This window comes from Myodes glareolus, chromosome 25, assembly GCF_982192425.1.
Source record: "Myodes glareolus chromosome 25, mMyoGla1.1, whole genome shotgun sequence".
NCBI classification, from domain to species: Eukaryota; Metazoa; Chordata; class Mammalia; order Rodentia; family Cricetidae; genus Myodes; species Myodes glareolus.
Window position 1 is genome coordinate 22,461,162 of NC_142050.1, and position 26,730 is coordinate 22,487,891.

General features: G+C 38.1%; 1 protein-coding gene across 3 annotated transcripts in view; it reads left to right on the forward strand.

Annotated features, from left to right (window-relative positions):
* The window catches only part of LOC125411075 (hyaluronidase 1-like), a 38,012-nt gene extending 12,275 nt beyond the window's left edge, over positions 1-25,737 (forward strand). The window contains exons 2-6 of one of the 3 annotated variants that reach the window (XM_085683933.1): positions 4,671-4,760; positions 11,191-12,142; positions 18,596-18,685; positions 20,886-21,105; positions 25,652-25,737. In XM_085683933.1, the coding sequence (XP_085540059.1) occupies positions 11,222-12,142; positions 18,596-18,685; positions 20,886-21,105; positions 25,652-25,710 (1,290 nt within the window). In that variant the 5' untranslated portion in view covers positions 4,671-4,760; positions 11,191-11,221 and the 3' untranslated portion in view covers positions 25,711-25,737. Of the gene's footprint in view, positions 1-4,670; positions 4,761-9,977; positions 10,511-11,190; positions 12,143-18,595; positions 18,686-20,885; positions 23,334-25,651 lie in introns of those variants that run through there. The other 2 variants (XM_085683931.1, XM_048450937.3) reach the window with 2 other exon arrangements.
* Positions 25,738-26,730: the final 993 nt, after the last annotated feature.

Consider the following 26,730-nt stretch of genomic DNA (forward strand, 5'->3'; position numbering starts at 1 on the left):
ACTATCAATTTTTTAACAGTATTTTCAAGAATGCTCTTTTCATAGGAACATTTTTTTCTTTACTCTTATATATCAAAGAATTCTGGAGACTCTTCTGCTCAAATAAAGCTCATTTAAATTGAATGCTTGACTTTTTTCATGCATTACTTATTTTGTTATTAGATAAAATAAACTATCTACCTTGTTTTTAAAAGAATTTGAGCTAAATTTATTAAGGTAAAATAAAAATACAAGTAAAATTATAAATACAGATTTGTAATTTTTTCTTCTTTTAAAGGCCTCCCTATAAAAACAGTGGAGCTGGAAGACGTTGCCATAGCTGCATTTCTCACATCTGGCAGAGACTACTCACAGGAGGAAAGATTTATCTCCATTTATAGTCTGAGAGGGCACAAACTCATCATGGTGACAAAGGCATTTTGGGTGGTGCTCTGACTGTCATGGCAGTAGCAGCACCAGGCAGATGCTTGTTACTTGACTCACACCAGGAAACAGAGTGCTCCAGCTGAGAGAAGAGTTGGAACTAAACCAAGGCTGCTTCTTCTCGCCAGGCTTCAACTCCTGAGGAGTCCAAAACCTCCCACGTAACAACACCATCAAGTGTTAAGCACATGTAGGAGACATCTCACCTTCAAACTACAATCATCACTGTGTTTATCTACTGTTAACAGAGATTTCCGTCTTGCCTGGTCCCACAGCCATTCAGTCCCAAAGAAATACACAGAGGTCTACATTAATCATAAACTGGTTGGCCTATCAGCTCGGGCTTCTTATTAACTCTTATGTCGTACATTAACCTATAATTCTTGTCTGTGTTAGCCACATGGCTTGGTACCTTTTATCAGCGAGACATTCTCATCTTGCTTCCTCTGCATCTGGGTGACAACTGCAGCCTGAGTCCTTCCTCTTCCCAGAATTCTTCTGTTCTTGTCGCACCACCTCTGCTTTCTGCCTGGCCACCCTGCCTATAGTTCCTGCCTGGCTACTGGTCAATCAGCATTCTATTAAAACAATACAAGTGACAGGGTACAAGACCACTGTCCCACAGCAACCACCTTTTTGAAACAAGAATTCTGAATCAAATCTCTTTTGTTTAGCTTTTTTCAATGACTATTATTCATAATAACTTATAACCAACATTCTAAACAAAGGCAAACATCCATAATTCATATTTTGGGAATGTGGGGATTGTTTTCTAGGGTACATCTTGCTGATTGGGGGCACTGATAATCTATGGGGACCGAAAGAAAATTTAGGATTATAGTCAAGTTCTGACTAGAATATTCTGTGAGGCTGGATCATCTCAGTCAGGAGTCTTGAGGCTGTTATGGATGTAGAACTCAGAGGAAACTCCAACAGAGGTCCTCTGAAACATTGAATCGTCTGAGGCATCTGCTCTTATTGGAGATTTTTCAGGGGGTCTTTCTTGAAAAAACCTGATTTTTCTTAACCCAAAATGAATCCACAACTTCTCATTATCTGTGGAAAAAAAAGCAAAACCTCTTCTCCAAACGTATCTTTTGACTTAAATTTTGAAGTCAAGTCTTTTTCAAATTACATATGTTAGATTATTCCAGCAGCATTTATAATCATATGTCTTTTAACAGCTATTGCACCTTCCTCAGCAGTCGCACAATTCAAAGTCAACACAATAAGACAATACAATCCAGACTCTCTGTGTATTTTCCATCTTTACGTGGCTTTATTTTAAATTCTATCTCTTTTCTTTTTCTTTTTAGTTTTTGGTTTTTTGAGACAGGATTTCTCTGTGTGTCTTTGGCTGTCCTGTCCTGGAACTCTGCAGGCCAGGCTGTCCTTGAATTCACAAAGATCCGTCTGCTTCTGTCTCCCAAGTGCTGGGATTAAAGGTGTGTGCTACCACACCCAACTACTTTCTCTTTCTCTTTTTAAAAGAACTTTATCCCTTTTCTTTTTTCTCCTAAGCCTACATATATATTTTTTTTAACACAATGTAAACCATTTAGACATTTTCTTCATCTTTGAATCCATCTTTACTGTATATCTCTTTTTCTGACTACATTAATCTTTAATGTGCTAAGTGATATGGCTAGGATTAAAGGTGTGGCATTGATGGCTGGATCCACCCCATTCCTTAGCTTTCTGAGAGTCTAGCTTCATGGCAGAGGTACTTCAAAAGCCATGCTTATTGCCAGAACTCTATGGAGCTTCAAGGTCTGTGCCACAACCAAGAAGCATGCTGTTTGCTCTTAATAAACACCATTTAAGTGTTTGCTGGTAGTGCCTCTTAAAGCAGCTGCAAGGTTTTTGCGGCTAAAGCTGAGTCTCTTAAATGACACATGCTTGCCTCTAGCAAACAGAGCCCACCTGAGAAAATGCTGCTACCGAGAAGCCATGCTTAACTCTGTTCTTTTGTGTCTAGAATTACTTCCCAAACTCCCTCAGGTTTAAGTGGATTTAGCTGTCCACATTGGCACCATTTGTTGACAGAGATTTCTGTCCTGCCCATCCTGTAGCTGATCAGTCCCAAAGAAACCCACAGAGGCCTACATTAATTATAAATGGATTGGCCTAGTAGCTCAGGATTTCTTATTAACTAATTATTACATCTTAAATTAGCCCATAATTCTTGTCTGTGTTAGCCAGGTAGCTTTGTATGTACCTTTATCAGGGAGGCGTTCTCATCTTGCTTCCTCTGTGTCTGGGTGATGACTGCAAATTTTTTCCTCTTCCCAGAATTCTCCTGTTCTTATTGTCCCACCTCTACTTCCTGCCTGGTCATCCCACCTATACTTTCTGTCTGGCTACTGGTCAATCAGCGTTTTATTAAAACAGTACCAGCGGCAGGGTACAAGACCACTGTCCCATAACAATCTATGATTTCACTCAACCTTCATTTTCAAGGATGAAGCCAAAGATATCCAAAAATTGCCAAATATTAAGAAATACTTATTCTCAATTGCTTAAAAATAAGGATCTTAATAAATAATTGTCTAAAGCACAGCAACATACCTAATAAGACAAATCTTTCTAGATAATGAAGCAAGCACCTGTTGTATCAGTCAGAGTTACTGTCTGTCTGGATGTGACTAATCTGCCTGGCATTTCTGGAATGAAAGACACCAAGCTCCATATAATTCATTAGTTACTACAGATTTAAATCTAGCACCAGAGTATTGTTCCTGCCCTTCGGGGGTGAATTTAATTGAATACCTGAAGTTGAAAAGTCTCCTCACACAAACATTCCTTTTTGAGAAAGGAATCCTCTCTTAAGCTAAAGAGAGGAGAAATGGAGAATTCATAAAGACTGAATGTAAGGGAAACTGAAGCCTGCACTGGACCGATTCACACAATTATCTTTTGATTCTCTTCTGTGTTAGATTTTATATCACTGTGAGCAAACTTGACAGAAGGAGGCTCGCAGAGTTTTCAGCCCGTGGTTTAAATGTATGTATGTAGTTGAGCAGAGCATCTGCTAGGTCTGCACAGCAGAGGAGTGGTGCTCACGTCATAACAGAGAGGAAGCAGAAATGGAGAAAAGAAGGAACCCCAAACCCAACAGCCCCAGTAACCCATATCCCTGTGATCTACTTTCTGCAGCTAGGTCTTACCTCCTGAAGTTTCTAGAACTTCACAAAGCATGCCATCATTAGAAGATCAGCAATCAGTCATATGAACCTGTGGAATTTTTAAAAAATATTTAGACTAAAACAGCTTCCTCAAATATATGTCCTTTGTCTTAGGCACACAGCACTTTCCTTACAATGATTTGCAAAACATTCAGTTTCTTTTCTTCTTCTTCACACTGAACCTTGCACTCTCAGCTTCTGACCTCATCACTTCTCTGTAGATGTTTCCTTCTTCTCTGTCAACTATCAGCTAAACTCAGAGGACTTTCAATTCTATTTCAGAACAATTCCTGGCTTCCTATTGTACAACTCTCTCTCTACATAAAGCCCCTCCAATCAATGTCTTTTTTCATCTGCACACTCTTGGTCTCTCTTCTTTTACAACCTCTATAACTTTCTTTATCAGTCCCTTCATCTTAGGTACCTCTGCAATCTTTAGCCTGTTGAAAATTCTGCTCTATTTCAGGCCCTAGGCACTACTTTCAGGCTGAAGCTAATTCAGATCCTTGAAACCATACTTGGTGGTGTAACATTTTGAATTTACATGACCTCTCATGGAACTGATTTTACTCCAGATGACACCAAGATTATTTTTATAGTTCTCCTCAGTTCAGATTCTTCTCTAACCTTGCAAAACATACGCTACTACCGACTCAGGGTGGATATAAACAGTAACAAATTGTACATCTAGGGTAACTTTGTCTTTGTAAAGCTGTATATGATGAATATGCCTATGCATGTATATTTCTTGGCTCATCCACCATTCAGGAAAAATGTTGGTGGAAGGATTTCAAACACCAGTGCTCAGAGACCTCAAATGTGGCAGTCCAACTTTTTTGCCCTAGTTACTTCTTCAAGTTTTACATTGAGGATCTTAAGAAAGAGAGAGAGGGAAGTTTTTCATCTGATTGTGGCATTTCAATCTTATTTTTAAATGATTCCTTCTGTTCTTGCTTTATGACCTACTGTCAAGAGTTTGATCAAGAGTTTTGTCCGGGCTTCTTTTAGTGTGACCTGTAACCTACTTTAGATACTAAATACTTACCCTCTAATGCTCTCCAGGTAGCTGTGAAATGTGGTGTTTCTCAGTTCCAGATGTTCATGCTGCCGGGGACTCCGTCTCATCTAACATATGCTGCCACCAGCACAGCTGTGAGTATCCCAGGCCCTGGTCGTGGTAGACTGAGACTCAAAACTCTGGGTTGACTTCGAGAATAAACAGTTTTTATCTTTCTCACAGTTGCTTATATATTGTTTAGCTAGCTACTGGAGATAGCACAGTTTTTATTTTTCTCACAGTTGCTTATATATTGTTTAGCTAGCTACTGGAGAGAGCACTGTAAGCAGAATTTGAAAAAATAGTACCCTTTGAACCCTTTTCTGAGTTCTTCCTTTCACACATCCTTGCAAACAGTCATCTTTTATCCGCTTATCTGAGTCCTTCCTTCCTGCCTATGTGGCCTTGTTTTTCCAAGGAGGGCACTCCTCTGAGTTTTTATCTTGTGCCTACAGTTTTCTACAGTCACCAGGACACATCTGGGTCAAGGCTTGTGCTTTAGAAAGGAATTCCAGACCATCTGGACCTCAACAGAGCCTCAACTGTGACCCACCCAGATGTCCATAGGTTAGAGAGAAGTATAGAGAAATGCCTATAGACATACATATAAAATATGTTTGAATCACAAGGAGATTGCCACTAATATTAACTTTGCTTTTATATTTCTTTATTTACTTAATTTTGTAATGTATCAGATAGTTTTTCTTTTTTAAAGAAAAGAATGTATTCAATCCTTATAGGTATCCTAGGTAGGGTACATAGTTCTCTGCTTCACTGCTGCTGTTCTAGACACAGACATAAACATCTAGTGTGTACATGCATACACCCCCACACAACAGACCGTGAAGCTCAATGAGATAATGCTGCCTGTATAGTTTTGGTGCTAACCACAGTGACGTGAACGAAACAAACTCTGCCAGCAAATGCTTCTTGAATTGTGTTGACTCCAGGACTCCCTGTCTATAAATCTGATCTACAAGTGAACTTTATATTCTCTTTCTCAGTGAATTCTTTTGAGGGACTTTGAATGTTTTCTTTCTAATGCACAATGATTTCACAGGTTATTCATGAGATTTACTTTCACTTCTATCAGTGGGGATGGAGTCAGTTTAGTAGGATCCCTTAAAATTCCCTCCTTAACCTTCAGTCTTCCTCCCCTGGCTCTTCTGAAAAATAGAAACATTGTAGCCGGGCAGGGTGGTGGGTGCCGGAAACTTTAATCCCAGGACTCAGGAGGGAGAGGCAGGTGGTTCTCTGTGTGTTCCAGGCCAGTCTGGTCTACAAGAACTAGTTCCAGGACAGGCTCCAAAGATACAGAGAAACCCTGTCTCGAAAAACAAAAAACAAACAAAAAAATTAAAAAAAATAAAGACAGGACAGTGTGGTAAAAGAATAGAAGACAGGGGAGAAACCAGAATTCCATTTTAATAAAGATTAGTGAATGTCATCTATAGGAATCTTGCACAAGTTTTTCATATTTTGCTTACTGTGTTTCCTTTCTAGGCATGTTGGTGGCTACCAAGACATCTGACTTTCCTTCATTAGTTTTACACACAGATCCCTGTTGAACTAGCCTATTATTTCATATAATTCTGATTACTTTGCGTTTTTGTATAAAAATAACATCTAAAAGTGATTGTTTTATTTTCCTTTTCCAATTTTATATCTTCAAAGGAAAAGGGATAAGTAGAACCATAAACTATAATGTTACTGTATCTGTGAAATGTGTATTGTGGTTACAAAGTAGGAAGGAAAACAGAAAAAACTAAGCCAGACAAAGGCAAAATCCCAGTATTCCTTTCTGAAAATCTGTCACTTCTTTTCTTTTAGTATGAAAACTTAATTAAATCTGAATTGATTTTTACTTTTTATTCTATCAAAAATTGGAGATATGGGTTAACATTAAGCACTATAGTTTATTGGATCCATTCTGTTTTTTATTAATTTCTCATTTCTTTTTCCTTTTCTATGAACTTTCCACCCCCATCTCTCTAAAAATCAAAACCATAAGAGAGCTTCAGATAAAAAATTCTGTTACTCCTTGATGTCTTCAGCTGAGATCCAAGTTCTGTGGAAACAAAATCCTCTTCAAGAGAAAACTTTGTCTTTGCCTGGAATACACTAAGTGTTCATTCAGATAGATACAAACATTTATTTGTTTAAAGTTGTGAATCTGAATGCCATCTCAAACTTAACCCTACCTCTGTAATTTATTATAGTTTCACAACATATAAAAGATATCTTCCTGGAAGACAGTCTCAAGACTTACTGCTAAGGAGGGAGAAATAACTACTCTGTGTGGGGAGCAGATGAAGTCCTTAGTGAGTCTGGATTATTGACATCAGCACGGCTATGTCAGTGGAGATGATGGCAAAGGCTTTCCTGGGTCAGGCTCCGAGGAATGGCAAAGCCTTTTCCTGGTCTGGGTACAGAAGCTTGTCAATAGTTCACCTCCGGTTGAAACCAGCGACTTCCTGCTAGGGATACCTGCAACCCGAGTTGCTCATCTGTGCTGTACAGAATAAACACTGACTTTCCGGATTGCTGATGGCTCATCTCCATCAGAGTGTGCTGTACCTGCGCACACACATCTGTGAATGAGTGGAGGCTGGGAACAGTCTCAAACATTGTTCCGCATGTGCACAGTTTTTGAATCAGGGTATCCTACTGGTGTAGAACAAGCAGGCAAGGCTGTTTGTCTAGAGAGGCTCAGGGATCTGTTTGTCTCTGTCTCTTTCAGGCTGGAATTACAAGAAAATCCCTCTTAACCAAGCGTTTTGGAGAGAGGGATTGAACTCCGGCTATCATGCTTGTAAGATAAACACATAACTTACTTGGGATGTGCGTGTGTGTGTGTGTGTGTGTGTGTAGAGAGAGAGAGAGACTGCTCAGTGGTTAAGAGTATTGGCTGCCTTCCTAGAGGTTCTGAGTTTGATTTCCACTCCAATGACCTGTAGACCTGTAACACTGGCCTCAGCGGATATGAAACCCTCTTCAGACCTCCAAGGGCATCAGGAATGCACATGGTGCACAAATATACAGGCAGTGAAAGCACTCATACATAACATAACGTGTGCTTTACCTGCTGAGCTGTCAGCTCACCACTGCCTTTTTGTACTCTTTAAGATCAGCTTCAAATTACTTGAATGATGCTATTTATCGATGATTTCTTTCATAAACTCTGTCTTTGATACTGTACATAGGGAGGTATTTTTATGCCCAAGGTGATAAGTATTTTTCTTCTTGTCTTATAATTTTGTATTTGTAAGAATCTGTATCATTTTTTTTAAAACCATTTAGGGGTTTATTAGAGGGAGCATGTACAGGTCTCGGGAAGTCAGTGTGCAGACAGACAGAGAGAGAGAGAGAGAGAGAGAGAGAGAGAGAGTCCAGCTTTTAAAAGCTGCTTAGCACATGTGTACAGGGGGTTGAGATGATATGTCATGTGCTGATGATGGGGCTCATACATGCGCACAAGGGCTAAGCTGAGTCATATGTGGATGATGCAACTACACATGTACATGAATCACTTGGGGGCCCTTTAATATCCCTGGGGGCATTAGTTATATAGGTATTAAGAATTATATCAATAGTCATCTATGTTTGTCTTACTTATAGTTAAACTAATCAGGTTCTTTAGATACATTGAGATTATATTCTGCATAGATAGATAATCTTCAACCACTTCAAATAGCTGTAGAAAATGGCATTTAAATAACTTAGGGTTCTGTTGAAGTGAGACACAATTGCTCCTGGCAGCACCTCTCGAGTCTTAGCAACAATGAAATTACCTGGTGTTAGTGAGAAGGAAACATGGAACATGCAACAAAACCACTTAGGAGTTTATTAGAGGGGCTGCTTACAGGCCTTGGGATCAGTGTGCAGAGAGAGAGAGGGAGGGAGGGAGATGGCACGTTCAGTTTTTAAAGATGCCTAGCACATGCGCACAGGGGGTTGGCATGATTATGTCACACACCGATGATGCAGATAACAGTCAACTCACACATGCACACAAGGATTTAGCTGAATCATACATGGATATAACCATGCACGCATGCATGTAAGCACATGGGGGGGGCATCTCACCTGAGGGCCCGTCTGCATGTACTCACCTTTAGAACCCAGAAGTGTAGACTTATCTGTGGCTGAATAATTTCAACAGGGTGTCTGTAGCTTTGGAATGTGTCCTGGAACTCTGTGGACAAGGTTGGCCTTGAACTTACAGAGATTATTGGCATGTGCCACCACTACCTGGCTCAATGATCATATTTATGGAAGGAAAAAATAACACTTTCTGACATATAACTTAACATATAACATTTCTTTATATAGAATATTTAGCAAAAAAAAAATCCCATGAGTTGTGCTACATATTACATGGAGAAGAAAGAGAAAACACTACTTTAATCAATATTATTTCTTCTACTTTTACCAATATTATTTAGGCAATGATCATTATTGCCTAAATTTTCTTTGGTTTAGATAATAAACAAGAGTTAAATGCTTCTGTCAAATACATCGACCACTGCAACTAATGACTTCAGAATTATTACCTTAACAGCAATAATGACATAATCTTGTACGTATATTCTTATTCATTTACCTTCCAGGAAAACTTAGCTACAGGCTAATTAATGGTTGCTTTGGAAAGAATTTAGGTTTGAATTTCTGAACCTCACTGGCAATGACCTTAATGTTATATTTCTTAGGCATCTATTTTTACCAAAGGTTTATTTATAAATATTTGTATGTATATAATATGGAGTTATAGATATGTTTATTTTTCAAGTTTGATGATATACCATCTACTTGTATTTGTAATGGTTGTTCTGTTTCTTTAAGAGACAAGCCACGCCCACTCCCTCCCCCATGCCCTGAGGCAGGCTGATCTTCGGCTTCTGGCCTGAGCCCACTCTGCTTTCTGCCTTCCTTTTCAGAGAGGCAGCTTCGCTTGTGCCTCGCTCCCCACTTCTCTGCTTCCACCCTTCTCTGTCTCTTTCTCCTCTTCTCTCTCTCTGAATCTGTATCATTTTTGCAATATATAGGGTTATATTGGTCTTGTTATAGCATATTCTGACAGAATACACTATTTAAAACATATCAGATGCTAATAAATTCAAGTGCATGCATGTGTTATAAATGGTAAAAAAACAAACTGGGTTTTATGCTTTGAATAACAAAAATGGCTTGAAAGAAAAGTCATTGGAAAGATTTCATTCCATTAAAAACCTCATGATATCTATAATATATACACACATATATATTATATATATATTTTACTATACTAAAAGTTTGTTATAAAAATGTGTGCTGGGGGTACAAAAAGAATGTTAAAATAGTGAATTGTCTCCAGGTCAGTGACAAAGACAGAGTCCCTACTACTTTATATACACAGAAAAGGAGGTTAAAATCTTCTACAAAAGAAACTTCATAGACACACCCACTGGTTAACTTTCATTTACTTAATCTGTAATTAGAGACTCTCTTACCAAAAGATTCTAGACTGTGTCAAGTTGACGGCCTAACCTGACCAGCACACCACCTTATTGTACACTACATAACAAACTAACTTTGCTCTTCAGCTTCAGCCATATTGCTTTCAAGGTCAGATCTGATTGGCTGGAATGCATCACCTGTTAGTTCCTGTGTTCTGGCAAGATTCTGTGGCAGTTTTTTGTCTTAACTGACAACATGTGACTAAAAGTCAAGTTTTACCTGCAGTTTAGCTACTGAGAATATGGCCTCATTCTTCCACAGGAGAATGATGGCTTAAGGAAATAATAGTTTTAAAGGTTGATTTATGTGCCTAAGAAAAAGTGTTAGTCAACTTTACAATCAACAACAGGTAACTATCACCTCTAGCTTCTGGGCCGTATTATGTTATTTCAGTGGAAACTCTTTTGTGATTTGGAAATAAACAAACCCTCGAGGTCAGTACACTTCAAATTCCATAGAGGTACTGTTTATTAATTATTTATTTTTTGTCCTATATAATATTTGCTGAAGTGCCAATGTTTGCTAATTTCCAATTGCACATGTCCTTAGAGTCCCTTTTCTAATAATTAATAGGAAAATGTAACAGTTCCTTAAGATGCTCTTTTCTAATTGACCTCACCCCAAAGGCTGCTGGTGTATGATGGTTCAGGTTATGTACTCAAGAGTTATGGGAAATTAAATCCAGGAAAAATAGTAGGCTTACATAGATGAGCACAGAGTTTATGAAGATGAAGATTTGAATTAAATTTCTAGCCCTTATTCATTAAATTTCTCTCAATATCTCAAGGAGGGAAAAAAAGTTTCATTTTTCTTCTTTTGTCGAGATAACATCACAAACAAGGATGTTAATAAACCTCTTAAGCCTTAATTAATAGAATATATGTAAAGTCTAGAAATAAATCTTTAGGGGTTATTTCTAGTTAAGATGTTATTCTAATATTAAAGAAGATAACACAATTTATTTAATCTACACTATGAAACTCATCAGGCATTTGAGTCCTTCATCTAAATATTTGTTCTTGCTTTTAGTACAGTTTCATTATGCTGAAGACAACAACCCATGTGTAGTCTGTGGGTGGCACAGCTTGGCGAACTTCTGCTCTGTGTTCTGGTCACCCAGGCAGTTCTCAAACCAGCAATGCCTCCGGTGATCAAGAACCAGCCTTTCAACATCTTTTGGGCTGCTCCTACTTTGTTTTGTAAGGATCATTTTGATGTAAATATGAATCTTCAAGAATTTGACATCATTTCCAATCCATTAGAAACCCAGAGTGGATCTACAATTGCCATATTTTATCCACACAAACTTGGCTATTACCCTTATTTCTCTGAAGACGGAAAATCCTTCCATGGTGGAATCCCTCAGAGGGTGAACCTCTCTGAGCACCTAAAGAAAAGCGCCGGTGACATTGCAGACTCTGTCACTTGGTGGAGATCAGAAGGACTCGCTGTGATTGACTGGGAAGGTTGGAAGCCCCAGTGGGATCGGAACTGGGGCAGCAGGATAGTGTACCAGAAGCACTCGTTAGCTTTCACCCGACACCACCATCCTGCCTGGCCAGAAGCGAAAGTGAGAGCAGTTGCCACACAGGAATTTGAAAATGCTGGGAGGAGTCTTATGAACGTTACTCTCACGTTGGCTTTAGAAATGAGACCAAAGTGTTTATGGGGCTTCTATCTCTACCCAGACTGCTACAATTATGACTACCGGATAAATCCAGACTTCTACACAGGTAGTTGCCCAGATGATGAAATTTTCCGCAATGACCAACTCTTGTGGCTGTGGGAGAAAAGCACAGCCCTTTATTCTTCGATATATTTGAATAAAGTGTTAAAATCGAGCTTAAATGCACTGAAATTTGTTCATTTCCGAGTGAGAGAAGCCCTGAGAGTTGCGGAAATGTCTAGAAAAGACTACGCTTTGCCAGTTTTTATTTTTTCCAGACCATTTTATTTGCACAGTATTGAAGCTCTGTCAGAGGTAAGAAAAAATAGTCCCATGAAAGCAATATAAGATTAATAGAATATATGTAAAGCCTAGAAAGAAATCTTGGTGGCTTATTTAATCTTAATTAAAATGCTATTCCAATATTAAAGGAGATAACACAACTTGGAAATTCCAACCAACTGCTAATTAGACGTGCATCTAGAATTTTAGAAGTTAAAAAAAACTCATTTAGAATTCAGAAGAGTTTCTCATAAGGGTTCTAGTGATTTTCCAGATTGGAAATAGATAAAACAGAGATTTGGGATTAGTTAGAGCTAATGGATTGAGTAGTTTATATAAATAGATATTTTGATAACTAGTTATAATCAACTTGACACAATTTGGAATCAACTAGGAAGAGATTCTTTAGTGATGAATTGTTTATGTTGGGTTGCCCTGTAGATATAACTGTGTGGGAAATGTCTTGAATCTGCTAGTTGACATGGGAAGACCCAGGCTAAAAGCATTTTCTGGATTCGACCCCCGGACTGTACAAAAGAGGAAGAAGTGAGCCGGGAAGTAGGAAGCAAGCAGGCACCCATTCTTTCTCTGCTTTTGTTTGGATTTGCATGGCTGCTTGACATTCTTGCTGCCTTGACTTCCTGCCAATGATGGGCTGTAACCTCAAATTGTGAACTAAAAATCAACACTTTTTTTCACAAGTTGGTTGTTGGGGTGTTTTATTATAGCAGTGGGAAATGAAGCCAGGGTAGAGTTAAGCGTCATCTTTAACACCAAGTATGAAGCATGGAAATATGTGGTGAAACTTGCTTGGGAAATAATGAATTTGCAGATTCTAGAGGTGCTTAAACATTAGCTAGCTTGTCACTTAGAACATTACTGCATGGACTCAACCATTAGGCAGATGGGTACAGGAGAAAATTACTACCCCTATCTGAGTGCCAACAACTCCATTATTTCAATGACTAACACAGACGTAAGACTTTTAGAGCTGGCTTCCTTAGACCACTTATGTTAGAGTAGGTGCATTTAAATGCAGTAACAACTCTTCCTAATTATTTCTGAGTAAAACCTGTTAATACAGTATTTATTATACATTATTCATTAGACTATATAGTTTTATCATCAAAAGATTATTAATATCATTCAAAATTCATTCAGTAAGTTCAGGGCAAAATGGCAAAAGTGTTGGTGGAGTCTCAGCAGTATATAATCGACTTCTCACTCAAACATGGATTCACTTTTGTCTGGCCTCTGCTTTAGCTTTTTTGATGAACTACTCTGTACTAGAAGGAAAACTACATTTTAGGACAATATTAATTCTTAGGAAGTTCTTGAGCATGCAGAGTTAGTTACTTTTCCTCTGGATAACTTTGTACTGTCAGTTCTGATGCTATTTCGAGTGCAGCATAGATTAAGTCTTTATTTCAAAAGCCAGTTCTGGGTCTGTGTTGGAATGATGAGGAGGTAAAATTTCTTGCATTGCAGACCTGACATTGTGAGTTTGATAACCCACAGTGGAAGGAAAGAACCAACTTAAGCAAATTGTCCTTTGATCTCCACATTTGCACTGTAGCACATGCGTATCTTTATACACATAAACACACACACACACACACACACTCCTAATAATGATGAGTTCCATTTTAAAAGCCACTTCTCTGAATACTTTAAGATCTTGTCATTTTTTTTTTTACCAAGGTCTTTTCACTGAACTGTTATTCCTCAACTGGTAGATCTCTTAAAAACCATTTTCCCCAAAATTCTTTTGGCAAAAGATTCCTTGAGCTACAGTGACTACCAGTGTGCCAAGCAAGTCCATTTGTGCACTAATAGCACCAATGTCATGGGTAGCCAACTGCTTTCTGATTGAACTTAAGGGCCATTTCACAAGATGAAACCTAAGTCTGGCACTAATATTGGCCTCAAAAACCTTTGGCTAGATGGGTAATAGGCCTTAGCAACGAACTATGGCTACTATTCTGCTTAATGGGCACAGCATTAAACTGACTCCTACTAGCTCATTGTTACACCCATAGGTTAGTGTATCTCTCAACCCTTATCAGGCAAGCTTCTTTTTTTGCAGTAGATAGTGATTAACACAGAGACCCCACAACTGTCCAAAGTACCGAGAATAATAAAAGACCATGGAATGCTCAGTCTATATTACACCCACTCATCCTCAGGTTCAGGGATCCTGGCAGAAGAGTGGACAGGAAGGCAGTAAGAGCCAGCGGTGTTGCATTAATCAGAGAGATTGTGGCAGTATGTCCATGACCTGCATAAGCTCAAGCCAAGCAAACTTCCAGCATGCAGAGAGGAGGTGGGCACAAAGTCTAACCCTGGAATGAGGAACTGTTGGTAACTGATAGCTGTTGGCAGAAAGGAAGTCAGTTTTCTCTAGGAGTACAACACCTACCAGGTTAACCATGATCCACTTGATCGCCACGCATCCAAGAGTATAAAGGCAGCACAAATTGGACTTTAAGAGCAAAAAACAGGAGGACACAAAGTTGAGTGGGAGGGAAGATGAATGGATCTGGTTGTAGTTGGGAGAGGGAAGTGAATTTAATCAAAACACATTGCATAAAATGGTATGGAAATTTCAAGAAACTAATTTATAAAAGACTAGGCTATAGTTACTTATTCTAAATTATTTATTTAAGCTTACCAAGAAACAGGAATACTATTATTAATACCAACAGTAAAACTAATAATCCAAGAAGCTAGAAGGTTCATCTTAACAGTAAATGATGAGTTGAGTACATGTGTATATTTATGAGATTCCAACTCGTACTTTTACCACTTTTATCTACTCTTCTGTTTTTAAAAAAGATTAATTTTTTACTTTTAATCTTGTGTGTGTGTGTGTGTGTGTGTGTGTGTGTGTGTGTGTGTGTGTGAAATGTCTATATGAGTACATGTTCTCAAGGATTCCAGAAGAAGGTTTTTGGCTGGAGATACAGGCAGTTGTGAACTGCCTGGCATAGAGGTGCCGGGAATCAAACTCAGGTCCTCAGTGAGGGCTGCATGTATTCTAAAGTGCTGAAGCATTTCTCCAGAACCTACTTGCAGCCTTTAAATGTAAATTAGTACCTATTCCCTCTGAACTCTATTTCACAAGCCAATAAATCATGTACTCTACTCATTAAAAGTATATGATATCTTAAAAACTATTATTTATAAGTTTAATGCTTTCCTATTGATTGTATGCACCACAAATCAACCAACAATATGGATTATTTTCACTTATTGTCTAAGAAACATAACTTTCCAAATCAAATTTGTTTCTAAGCAATTGATTTTTGATGGTTCTTTCAAATATGTCTCAGCAAAGGACTAGCCTTACGTTTAAGGGATGTGGTACTATTATTTATGTAGCAGAAGAATGAGTGCCTTACTTGTATTACTTAGAAAAGTTACAGATCACAAGAATTAGCAGAAACATCCCTAAGCAGAAATATCCAAACCTAAATGCTATAAAATACAAAACTGTTTGCACACTGACCTGCTACAACAAAAGGAACATTCTACACCTGACCTCAGGTAACTGGTCATGGTGAAAACATGGAGAGATACACTAAAAACATTTGTTGTATAAAATTATCTTTTTGCATTTTGTATGAGATCTCTATAAAACATGAAAATGAACTTATATTTGGATTTCACATTGCAATATTTTATTCTGTATATCTAGATTGTCTAAAATCTGAAAAAGTCAGAAATTTGAAGTGATTCTGGTCCCAAGCATTTCCAATAAGAGAAACTCAATTTGTGTGATTGGAGTTTCACTACAATGCAGGAAAACTTGGTTGTGGTGTGGAATTTGCCTATCTGGTCTTCGAGTGCTCCAGTCTTTCAAAGGATCTCCAATACATCCTGGGGGAGCAAAACTTTAGAGCATTTCCTCTGTTGTTCATTCTCCCTCACCTATCACTCTGCTTCTCATTTCTTTGTTTTTGGTCTAGAATCCTGAACATAACCCCCTCCTCAATATCCAATCCACTCAGTCACCCAACCTGAGAGTCACTTGAGCAACTCATTTCTTTTCTTTCCATTATACAACACAGGCAATGAAGAATTAAATATCTGAATTAGAAACGACTCTCTAATAGGTTCCCTCTTCTTTAATTTCTGTACAGACACTGCATTTGTTGGGCCTTTATAATTTTCCCCAAATAATTTTCATCTTCCTTAGCTATCTTTGATCCCTAATATCTTGATGTTTCTATCCTATGCTTTCTTTACATGGCTGGAAAATTGTGTCTTACTAAAGTTGCACATTTTTTATCTTTCCAAGAATAAGTACTTGTGGGCTAGACTTTTATTGATAACATTTGTTCTTTGACAACTTTATGCACTAAATAATGCATTTTGACACCTTTCATTCCCTCCCCTCTCCTATTTCCTCCCACTTCAGTGACCTTCCCCTTCTACAACTCTCCCATATTTATGTCTTTATATTTTGCTTTGTGATCTTATTTTTCACAAGGGTTGTCCATGTGATTGTGTGTTTGGAAGTATCCATTGGTACCTGGTGGTCTCACACTGGATATACAACTGGAGACAAGGACAGACTCTGCTAGAGTCTCCCAATAGCCAATAGAATGGCAAGGAGGGTAGGGTCCCATAAGCTCCTCCAATCCACGATCCACTGTTGACAGGTCCATTCTTGTGTTGATCCAGTGAAAGCAACGGCAGCTGCTTTGGCATCATGTTTGAAACGACTGTGTCATGCTTTAAAGAGACTTTTTCAGCTTTTGTCCACATTTCTATCTATCTAAAACTTTCGAGAGGGTGGGCTAACTGTTACTTTGAGATCTGAGTACTTAACTATCACTTCTCAGCACCTTGTGCAGCCATGAATCTGCATACATGAAGCCTTTAACTGAGAAGAAAAGATTCTCTTTTAAGGCCAAGAGTAGCATTTGTCTGTGAACATAAGCATAAATACCCAAAAGGCAGATTGACATGAGACACTTTTGTCTAATAGTATTCAATTCCATCATATAGTCTGACTTCCCTCACCAAGGGTTTTTAAAGATGCAATCTTACAGTAAACTCCTTGACCCTATGGTTCTTAAAATCTTTTGACTCTTTCTGCCACAGTGTTCTCTGAGCCTTAGGTGCAGGAATGTTTTGTGGATGTATTTATTGGAACTAGCTCCATATCTGCATTTTGGTTGGGTGTGGTTGCTGTAAAGTTCTCTGTTGAGAAAAGAAGTTCCCTTGATAAAGGGTGAAGATTGCACTTGTACATGAATATAAAGACAAGTGTTTATTGAATGTTGCTAGAGATTATGCTGGTTTAGTAAATGTTGGTTGTAGACCCTCCTCCACTAACTATGTCTTCACTAGCATGAATAGTTAGCTTGTTTCCAGGACCAGTCATGACCTCCCTCTTTTGCGCTTTTAAGCAGGTCTTAATTCTAGTTAGAGAGATGTTGGTTTATGACTAGGTTTATGGCAACATGCATGGATTCTCTCCTGTGGAGCAAGCCTCAAACCCAAACCAGACAAATCAGGAGGTTATCCCCGTAAAAACAGTGGGCACATCTTGTCTGGAATGTTGATCTCATAGTTTGTAGGATTCACAGCTGAGTGAGATCACTAACACCCTTTCTTCCCTAGCAGCCTGCCTATCACCTTCTGGTACTCAAAAATCTAACCATCATGAACTTCTAGTTCATCTTGGTTTTATTTCTCTATGTCTTACAAGCAAGGTATGTGGTGTGTTCACCTCTGAGGTGTCATCAGGTAGCAGGGCAACTAAGAGGAAAGGCAAGAGCCCATGTTTCAAGGCTCTGGGAACTTCCTGACAACACATAATGACGCACCCCATTTCTGTCTTCTTGGTTTTTGTTTAATACGCAATGGTCTTTGGGAACAGCACTATCTCAATACTCATAAATAGATGATTTTCTCTGGGCATGGTTCTGTTTATAGAAAAGGACTTGTATATTTTTACTTTTCTTCCAAATCCTGTGTGCTTTATCATATGGAGCAGCTCTTTAGGTTACTGCATTCTTAATTGAATGAGCCTCTGCTTTTTGTTTTCCCTTTGAGCAGGAAACCAACTCTACTCTCTGTACTACGCCTTATGAAAACATTCTCATTCTCAAAGACCTACCTAAAATATCCTCTGTTCAAAGAAACCTCAGAATGTGCCATGGTTCCTTTAATCAATATACACTGTGTGGGGGCTGCAAAGATGGACATCATTTCACTGTATTCTCATTACTTGTATATATGTCTACCTTAAACACATTCTACAGAACTCCAGAGCAGGGACTGGAACCTATTTGCTTTTATAGCTTCATTATTTAGAGTGTTTCTTGGAACACTGGACTATTATCAGATAAACTGCCCAAATCACCCTTTCCAGTTCTTCTATAACGGTTTTCTTTATAAACAAAAACATATTAATGAATAAGCAATGCCTAACATGACTTGACAGAACTCTCTTGTGGTCCTTCTCTTTTGTAGGAAGACCTAGTTCATACAATTGGCGAAAGCGCTGCATTGGGGGCAGCAGGAATAATATTGTGGGGAGGATATGAATATTCTGATTCAAAGGTCAGTGGTGACTTTTCTGTTAGTAGTAAATTCTATAGCGTGAGTTCTAATAAAAAATGCTTTCCCACACCGGTTGATTGCTGACTGTTTCCCTGGCCGTCACAAAGTTGAAAGGCTGTAGTGATCAATGCTGATGATTCAATTCTATACCAGACTGCTGCTAACAGCAGGGTGGACAAACACGGTCTTCCACTGGACAGCCTAAAGTAAGAAACTGATTATTATATTCCAAGGGGATAATTTGTGGCATGTTAAGTAACTGCTCTCTGTCTTACCTTCTTTATTTAAAAATTGTACTGTAATTAAATCCACAATGCAGGGATTTTAGTAAAAAGATGCTACTGTATATATTTGACACAAGTTATTATGAAAATTTGAAAATAATTTTTTGATGAAGAATGGATTCTCTACAATTATTTTTATGATGATGGTAGCTTATAATCCAAAATTTACACAAAAGAAAAATTGTACATATATAATAGTTGATAGATATTTTTAAATTTTGTAGTTAGACTATTTAACATGGCATTTATTTGATAACAAATTTGGAAATGCATAATCCACCATTGTAATTATAGATATGAGGCCATACAGCTGGTCTTTAGTGTTTGCTTGTCTAGCATGAGCGCACCTTTCAATGTACTGATTTGACTATTTAGAGAGTTAATGCATAAATGGACTCATACACTATTTTTTCTTGTTCATTTTTTTTAGTTTACTTAGCACAATGTCTTCCAGATTCTCCAGAATTGTCATAAATGGCAGAATTTCTTTCAGTTTTTACAATTAAATAATGTACCATTCTATGTATCCCAATTTGTCACCTGTTCATCTCTTGATAGACACTTGGATTTGTTACAATTCTTGACTACAAAGAATAGCCTGGCATTAAATTCAAAAGTGTGAATGTCACTTCCAGATCATGATTCAAACCCCTTTGTATCTATGTCCATAAGTGTGTGTGTGTGAGTACATACTTGTGTATGTGCACATATGCATGCATCATATGATAGTTCTATTTCTAATTTTTTCAAGAACTTCCACACTGTTTTCCATAGTTTGTATCTTTTTGTATTTGGAACAATAGGCTGTAAGGGTTCCAAACAATGTCATCAATACATGTAATCTCTAGAAAGGTTTTAATATTTGCCAACCTTATGAGTATGTGGCAATGGTTCATTGTAGGTTTGATTTGTACTTTTCTGGGAATGAAAAATGTTTATTCATGTCTTTTCTATTTATTTCTACAAATGACAAGGTGAGTTAGTAAACTGTTTCTTTCTTGAGACAAAAGTCTCACCATATAACTAGCCTAGGACTTTTCTATTAACTTGCCTCACATTGAACTCACAGAACTCCACCTGCCTCTGCCTTTCAGTTGAGTGTTGGGGTTAAAGATGTGTGCTCTATTGCCTGGGTCTTTTAATTTCTTCATATGTAGGGGTCGAACCTAAGGCCTCACATATGTTTGGTAAGGACTGAGTCGGTGAGCTGTATTCCTAGAACTCATTTTACTTCACATATTTTTTTTAGATAGGATCTTAAATAGTTGCCTAGAATGGCCTTGAACTCAATTTTGTAGGTCACTCAGACCACAGACTTGTGATTCTCTTGCCTCAGCCTCCCAAGTAACTGAGATTATGGGCCTCTACCACTAAACTTGGCTATTTTGTGTAGTTTTTTTATTCAGTTATTATGTGTGCTGCTTTGGGTCATTTAGACTTTGATTTTGTTGTGAGAAACTGTGGGAAACAGGAGTTTTGCAAATATTTTGCATTGCTGTGTAGAATGCCTTTTCACCCTGTTAGCTGGGAGTGTGCAGAAGTGTGTAGTCTAACAGTTCCACTTGTTTATTTCTGCTTCTGTCACCCATACTTTTGGTCTCATGCAAGAGAATTGTCATGACTGACAGGAAGCAGGGAAAAAAAACCCAGTTTTCTGAAAATGTTTCATTGGTTTTTGGCTTTTAATGCTCAAGTTTGAACCACTTTTTGCAAAGTTTCCTTTGTTGGATATCTAGTGGTTCAAGTTTGTTTGGACAAGTCATCCCAACCCAGTTTTTTTTTTTAAATAAGTCAATCTTTTCCGTGTTATAAGTTCTCGACATTTTTTTGTCCAAGTTCAGTTAATTGTACATGTGTGTGTTTATTTCTGGACTCCAATCTGTTCTTTAAGCATCTCCCATTTTTTTTCCCTACAGGAGTCCTGCTTATCTGTGCAGCAAACTATTGAAGAGCTGCTGGGCCCCTATGCTCTCAATGTAACATCCGCAGCCAAATTGTGCAGTCACAGTCTCTGTAGCAGCCATGGACGATGTGTTCGAAAGACAGCTGACTCCTCCTCCTATCTGCACATGCCCGAAGACAGCCAGAAGGACTATGCCACAGACCACGGTTTCAGATTTGTCGCTTCTGCAAGGAGTAAGCTGAAGACAATAATGGCTATGAAGAATGGATTTGTGTGCCACTGTTATTACGGTTGGCACGGAGAGTCCTGCAGATCTCGCGTTCCAAATCTTTTGAGGCAGAAGAGCAGGGCTCCTGTCACTGCACTGAATCTATTAGTTTTTCTTGGCATGACATTAGCAGGGATTCTGATGAATTTTTTTCTTATTCCCTACTACGAAGTCAATATTTTCTTAAAATACGAAAGAGAAGAAAATATTATTTTTCTTTGATTTCAACCCTTTTATAAACAATATTTAGTTTTAAATTCCAAACACACTGTTGGCTGTTCACGTCATGCTGGGTAACAGGAATACACCTGTCCTCTTGGAGCTTAGAAACTGATTAAGGATAAAGAAGCCGTAAATAGGCGAGCATATGTGTTGGTGACGGAACTTTACAGAATAAGGGGAAAACAGGCTTCAGCATTAGGAAGGCTCAGAGAGCACTTGGAATTTTATGTAAGATAGTCACATAAAGCCTCTATACTGAGATAGCCAGCCAGCGAAGAAACAGGTCAACACTATCAGGGAGCCAGACACAATAGTTACTCCTGTAACCTGAGCCCCTGGAAGGCAGAGGTAGATTGTAACTTGAAGGCCAGCTTGGCTTACATAGTGAGTTTAAAGCCAGTCAAGATAACATAGTGAGAGCTTGTCTCAAAAAAAGGAAAATCAAGTAAAAAAACAAAAATCCAAAAGGCTGTATCTGGAGAAAGAATTCTTAAAATAAGGAGAAGCAAATTCAGAGGAAACAACTCTATCTTTCAGGGATTGTGAACTTTTAAATAATGAGGGATATAATAGCAAAACACCACCACCACCACCACCATCACCACCACCACCCCAGGATACTAACCTGTGGAGATGAACAGGACTTTTTAAATGTAAGCAATGGGGATTAACTTTATCCAGAGAACCTTGGATATTCACTTGGCTCATCAATACCAAAAGATGAACCCTACTGGCTTCCTACATGGTAGAATTTATATTTCATTAAATATAAATCTTTCATTTGATAAAGCTTGGTTTATTGAAATACACTATACCAAAACAGCTTGTCAGTTTTCACTGGATGGTCATTCATTTGAAAATCTCATTGTGGGCCTTAATAATTGTCGTCCAAATCATTTCATTTTACAGACCCAACAATGAGTGTGGTGGCCTAAATTTTATTTACTTTCTAAATCTAGAAGAAGTCGTTTCCTGCTTGATATGTTCTAAATATAGTACCATTAGGTTCACTATATCCTAGCACACATGTGGAAATTTATAAAAGGTCACTTTCAGATTCTCGTGCTAACATTATTTGTTTCATTAATTAGTTAGTCCACGTATTCTGGGGGAAAACGAAAAGGTAAAGAAGCAATGAAATATAAAAAGCAAAATTGAAGGGTGTATGAGTTCTCCTGTCCCGTCACCTTCCTGTAGCACAAAACCTCTGTCTACAGGAATTAAAGCCTACGCATGGGCATGCAATGTTTTTCATAAGTATTCAACTGATCACTATATCAGGCAGAAAACAACGATTCTTTCTAGTCTTCCAGGGAAGGACAGCTATTTAACAGTTATTATATCAGGGTTCAGAAGCTGAACTTATCCCAATATACTAGGAAAGGCAAATATTAAGCGTTACTACCAACTTAAAGACGAAGGGAATAAAACACATAAAGAATAATGGAGGCATTCCCAACTTTGTCTAGCAACCAAGGAAAACATCAGAGGTAGAATCTAGTGTTTAAAATGTCTCTGAAATAATGAGTACATGTGAAAGGACTGACATATGGAGAAGAAAGGGGAAAACATGGCAAGTTAGTAGAAGGACTGCTAGCAACTACAGTCACTTACTATTTTCTAAATAAGGATGTTATTGAATTTTGTTTTATAATATAACATTATACAATGCCACATTTGTACTACTTGTATATATGTATATATGTATGTATGTATGCATGTATGTGTGCATGCACATATGTGCACCATGTGAATTCAGTTCCTGCAGAGGCCAGAAGAGGGCTTCAGCTTCCCTAAAACTGAAAATACAGACATTGTGAGGTGTCAAGTGGGTGCTAAGAACCCTATCCAGGTCTTTTTCAAGAACAGGAAGTACTCTTCAATGCTGAGCTATCTCACCAGCCGCTTGAAGAATGGCAGATTCTTCTTAGGGTAGTTTGAAAACATCTGAAGATAAATGCAGATTATGAGGACTTTTCTGGTCTTGTCGTCCCTTCCTTTTGCTTGCATACATTTGTACTCCCAGGGTAGATACTTAATCAGCCGCCTATGAAAAACGAGAAGTCATTGTGTTTAAGTCAAAGACAAATATACATATATGTTTTTCATATCTATTTATGATACAATTCCAAGAAAAATGAACAAAAGGGCCCTCCGTTAGCCTAGTGCTAATAAAGTACTGCATATGACTTTAGTAAAGGAAACATCTTGTAACAGGGATGTCATGTAAGAAACCTGTAGGAGGATTATCTTTAATGTGAGTCACCTTAGTAGCAGCAGTCTGTCATTGAGGATACCATTCTTTCCATTTGTTGTTTAGAAAACCAAGCCAAAGCAAAACAAAAACACAACCCAACCCTATTATTTGGACCCTTTTCACTTAGGCACAAGCCTTTCTATTAGCCACTTGCTTTCTCCGTCGCTCTTCCACACCACTCATTCTTTCCAATCAGAAAGAATGTGCTCTTCAGCTCACAAACACAATGCTATAATTATACCCTTTGATGCATAGCAAATTTGTGGTATATTTATTTTTACATGGAAAACATTCATTACCGTGTCTTTGGAAGTTCTCTTCAAATACAGACTCCTGCCTTTGGCCCAGGAGAATTTTCTTTATTATTTTGTCAGGTGATTTCTGCTTTCTCACTGTCTCTGTTCACTTATGACATTTCCATTGGTTTCATTTCCAGCTCTTCTATAACCCATCTGTGTGGCTTTTTTCTCTGGTGTTCTAAGATTTTATGCAACTTTTGCTTTGTATTGTTGATTTTTTTTTAGTGTTTTCTCTATAATACCATTTTACTTACTCAACAGTTTCCAAGAGCTCTTTGAGAGGATACATGTCATTTCTCCTTTCTCATGGTAGTTTTGGTATCAGACTTAACAGCACCTTAAATCTCTTCAAAATATGAGATCTTTGTTATTGCTTGATTGCTTTCTGACACAAGTTCTTCTTATGCTGTCCAGGCTGGCCTTGAACTCAGGATCCTTCTGCCTCCTGAGTATGGACTTGACACTTCGTTCTGTTTTGTTAATGTTGCCACTGTTAAATATTTCCTCTCCCCATTCCCATTCTCTAGTATGAGCTGTTCCCTTCCTTAAATTCTTCTCTTTTACACTGTTAGTATTGTGTGTCTGGTAGTCCTTTGCCATCCTACCTGTGAAGGTCTTGAATGGTTGAGGAAGCTATCACAGGGATTTCACTGCTGTGCGTGAGTTATTTACTCAATAGGAATCTTGGGCTCCACGGGAGAAGTTCTGATGGGAATTGGGGCCATCTAGAGGAGCAGCATTCCTTCTGGTGCTCGTAAGTGGAAAACATGCAGGTTGGTAGGAACTCCCATAATTGTCAAAGGAAGGAGGAAATTATCATGGGAGAAGAGAGTATTTCCCCAAGAGGTGAGCAATCTCTTCTGCTTTCTGTGCTTACAATGGAGACCACTCTTCTGCATTCAAACTATGCTTTTGTATTTGGTCCAATACACCAGTGCAGTACTATAGAGGAAGAGCTGTTTAAGTATTCCGAGGTCAAATATCTAACCTACTTGCCACTCCACAACCTTTGGGAATGGCAGGGAAGTCTGCTGGTTCTGATATCTGTAAACAATATTCCAAGCAATCACTTGGATAATTGCCCTCCATCCACTTCCATGGCTTCTGTTTTCAATCATGGGATCCTTTTGTAAGGAAAGGAACAACTGAGGCAAAATCGTACTGTTTTCCCATGGACCTTGTGTGTTGTCATTTCAGTTTTCGCATGTCTTTATTCGAGTTCATCTGTTTTCAGTGTGCGAGTCATACTAACTCTTGTTTTCAGCTTTGTAAGTACTTTGTCTAATGACACGTGCAGAGAATGACACATTAAATAAAGACGTGCTTATCTCATGTCTTTATCTGAGTGGCTCACCGTCCTGAGCCACTAGGTCTTGCTTGTTCACGAAGTTTCTCAGGATGATGCTTAATGTCCCACTAAGAGACATTCTGTTATCGAGGCCCGCACATTAGTGTCTCTTTGTTAAAATAACACACAGGACACAAAGCCTTCAACCCCCTTTTTATTCTTCAGTCTGGAAATCTTACCTATACAGCCTTCTTTACTGTTTTCCATTGAAATCCCCATCAGTTTTTCTTATTTCTCCTTAAGTCAGTAAATTCAAACTGGATATTTTAAGAAGGCAATGGTCGTTTATACGAGGATAGTTTTGAGGGAGACTGACTTTGATTATAAAGAGATTTAATGCAAGCCTCCTCTTAGCTCGGAGGACTGAGTCACCCTGTAATGACAGGCTTCCGGACCAGTGGGACACCCTTGACACTCAGCTTCTGCTCGGCACCAGGTGAATAAGGCACCAGCAGGCAAACCAAAGCGAAGGTAAGCTATACTTTCTGTTCTGTCTGAAAAAAATTAAAGATTGTTGTTTTGAAATGTCTTCTTCCAACAGCTGGGAGAAAACTAGTCCTCACTGACTTGAATATTCCAATTTCTTTTCTAGCCTAACTTTATGGTTCAAATGAAGTATCTTCTAAAATATGAGCTCTTTTAGAAAATCTGGTATTCTAAAATGTGTTTATCACTGATCATTGTCAATTGAATTTAGTAATTTTATTCATTATATTTATATTTGAGAATGTTCTTATTTACTGTTATATTTAGTCAAGGTTTGTTTATTCCTCTTTTATGATGGCAGTTTCTCTGAAAAGCAAGTTTTTGTAGTATATGTATCATGACCTAATACTTAACTTTCGGTTTCTTAAATGGTGTTCCACAAAACAGGCCTAATAAATAGTTACAATACAGCTTTATTACAGAGCTACACACTTTAATTTTTTGTAAATCAATAGTGGTAAAGAGTTCCTCATGCTAACAATTTCCATGATAGTAACAGTATATTTATTTAATAAAAATACTTTTATAATCTTAAACAATGTTTTCTAATTCATTCAGTAGTTATCATATCAGTCATGATGAGTAATACTGGAGGTTTGCTATTTAAACAAAAGTCACAGTTCTTAGGATATGTGCAGCATTGGAAAGGATTCAGAAAATAGATGCTTCTATCATAAAAATAAGTTTAAGTTTTAGTCAAATACTCAGAAAGTGATTGGATAGTTAGAAATGGTCATCAAGAAGCGTTCTGTGAAAGAGAAACCTCTTACTGGTTAGGGAGAGGGTCAGCATAAGCATGCTCACATGCACGGAGTTGTCTAGAAAAGAGAGAATAAGTACAAAATGGCACAAAAAGATAAATCTTAACTCAGTAAATCTGTGGGAGAAGTAAAAGTCTAACGTCAAGAAATTGTGTTAGAATGGAGCCAACTGTATCTGGATAATGACTATATATGCCAAACAGAAAGTGAAAATTTG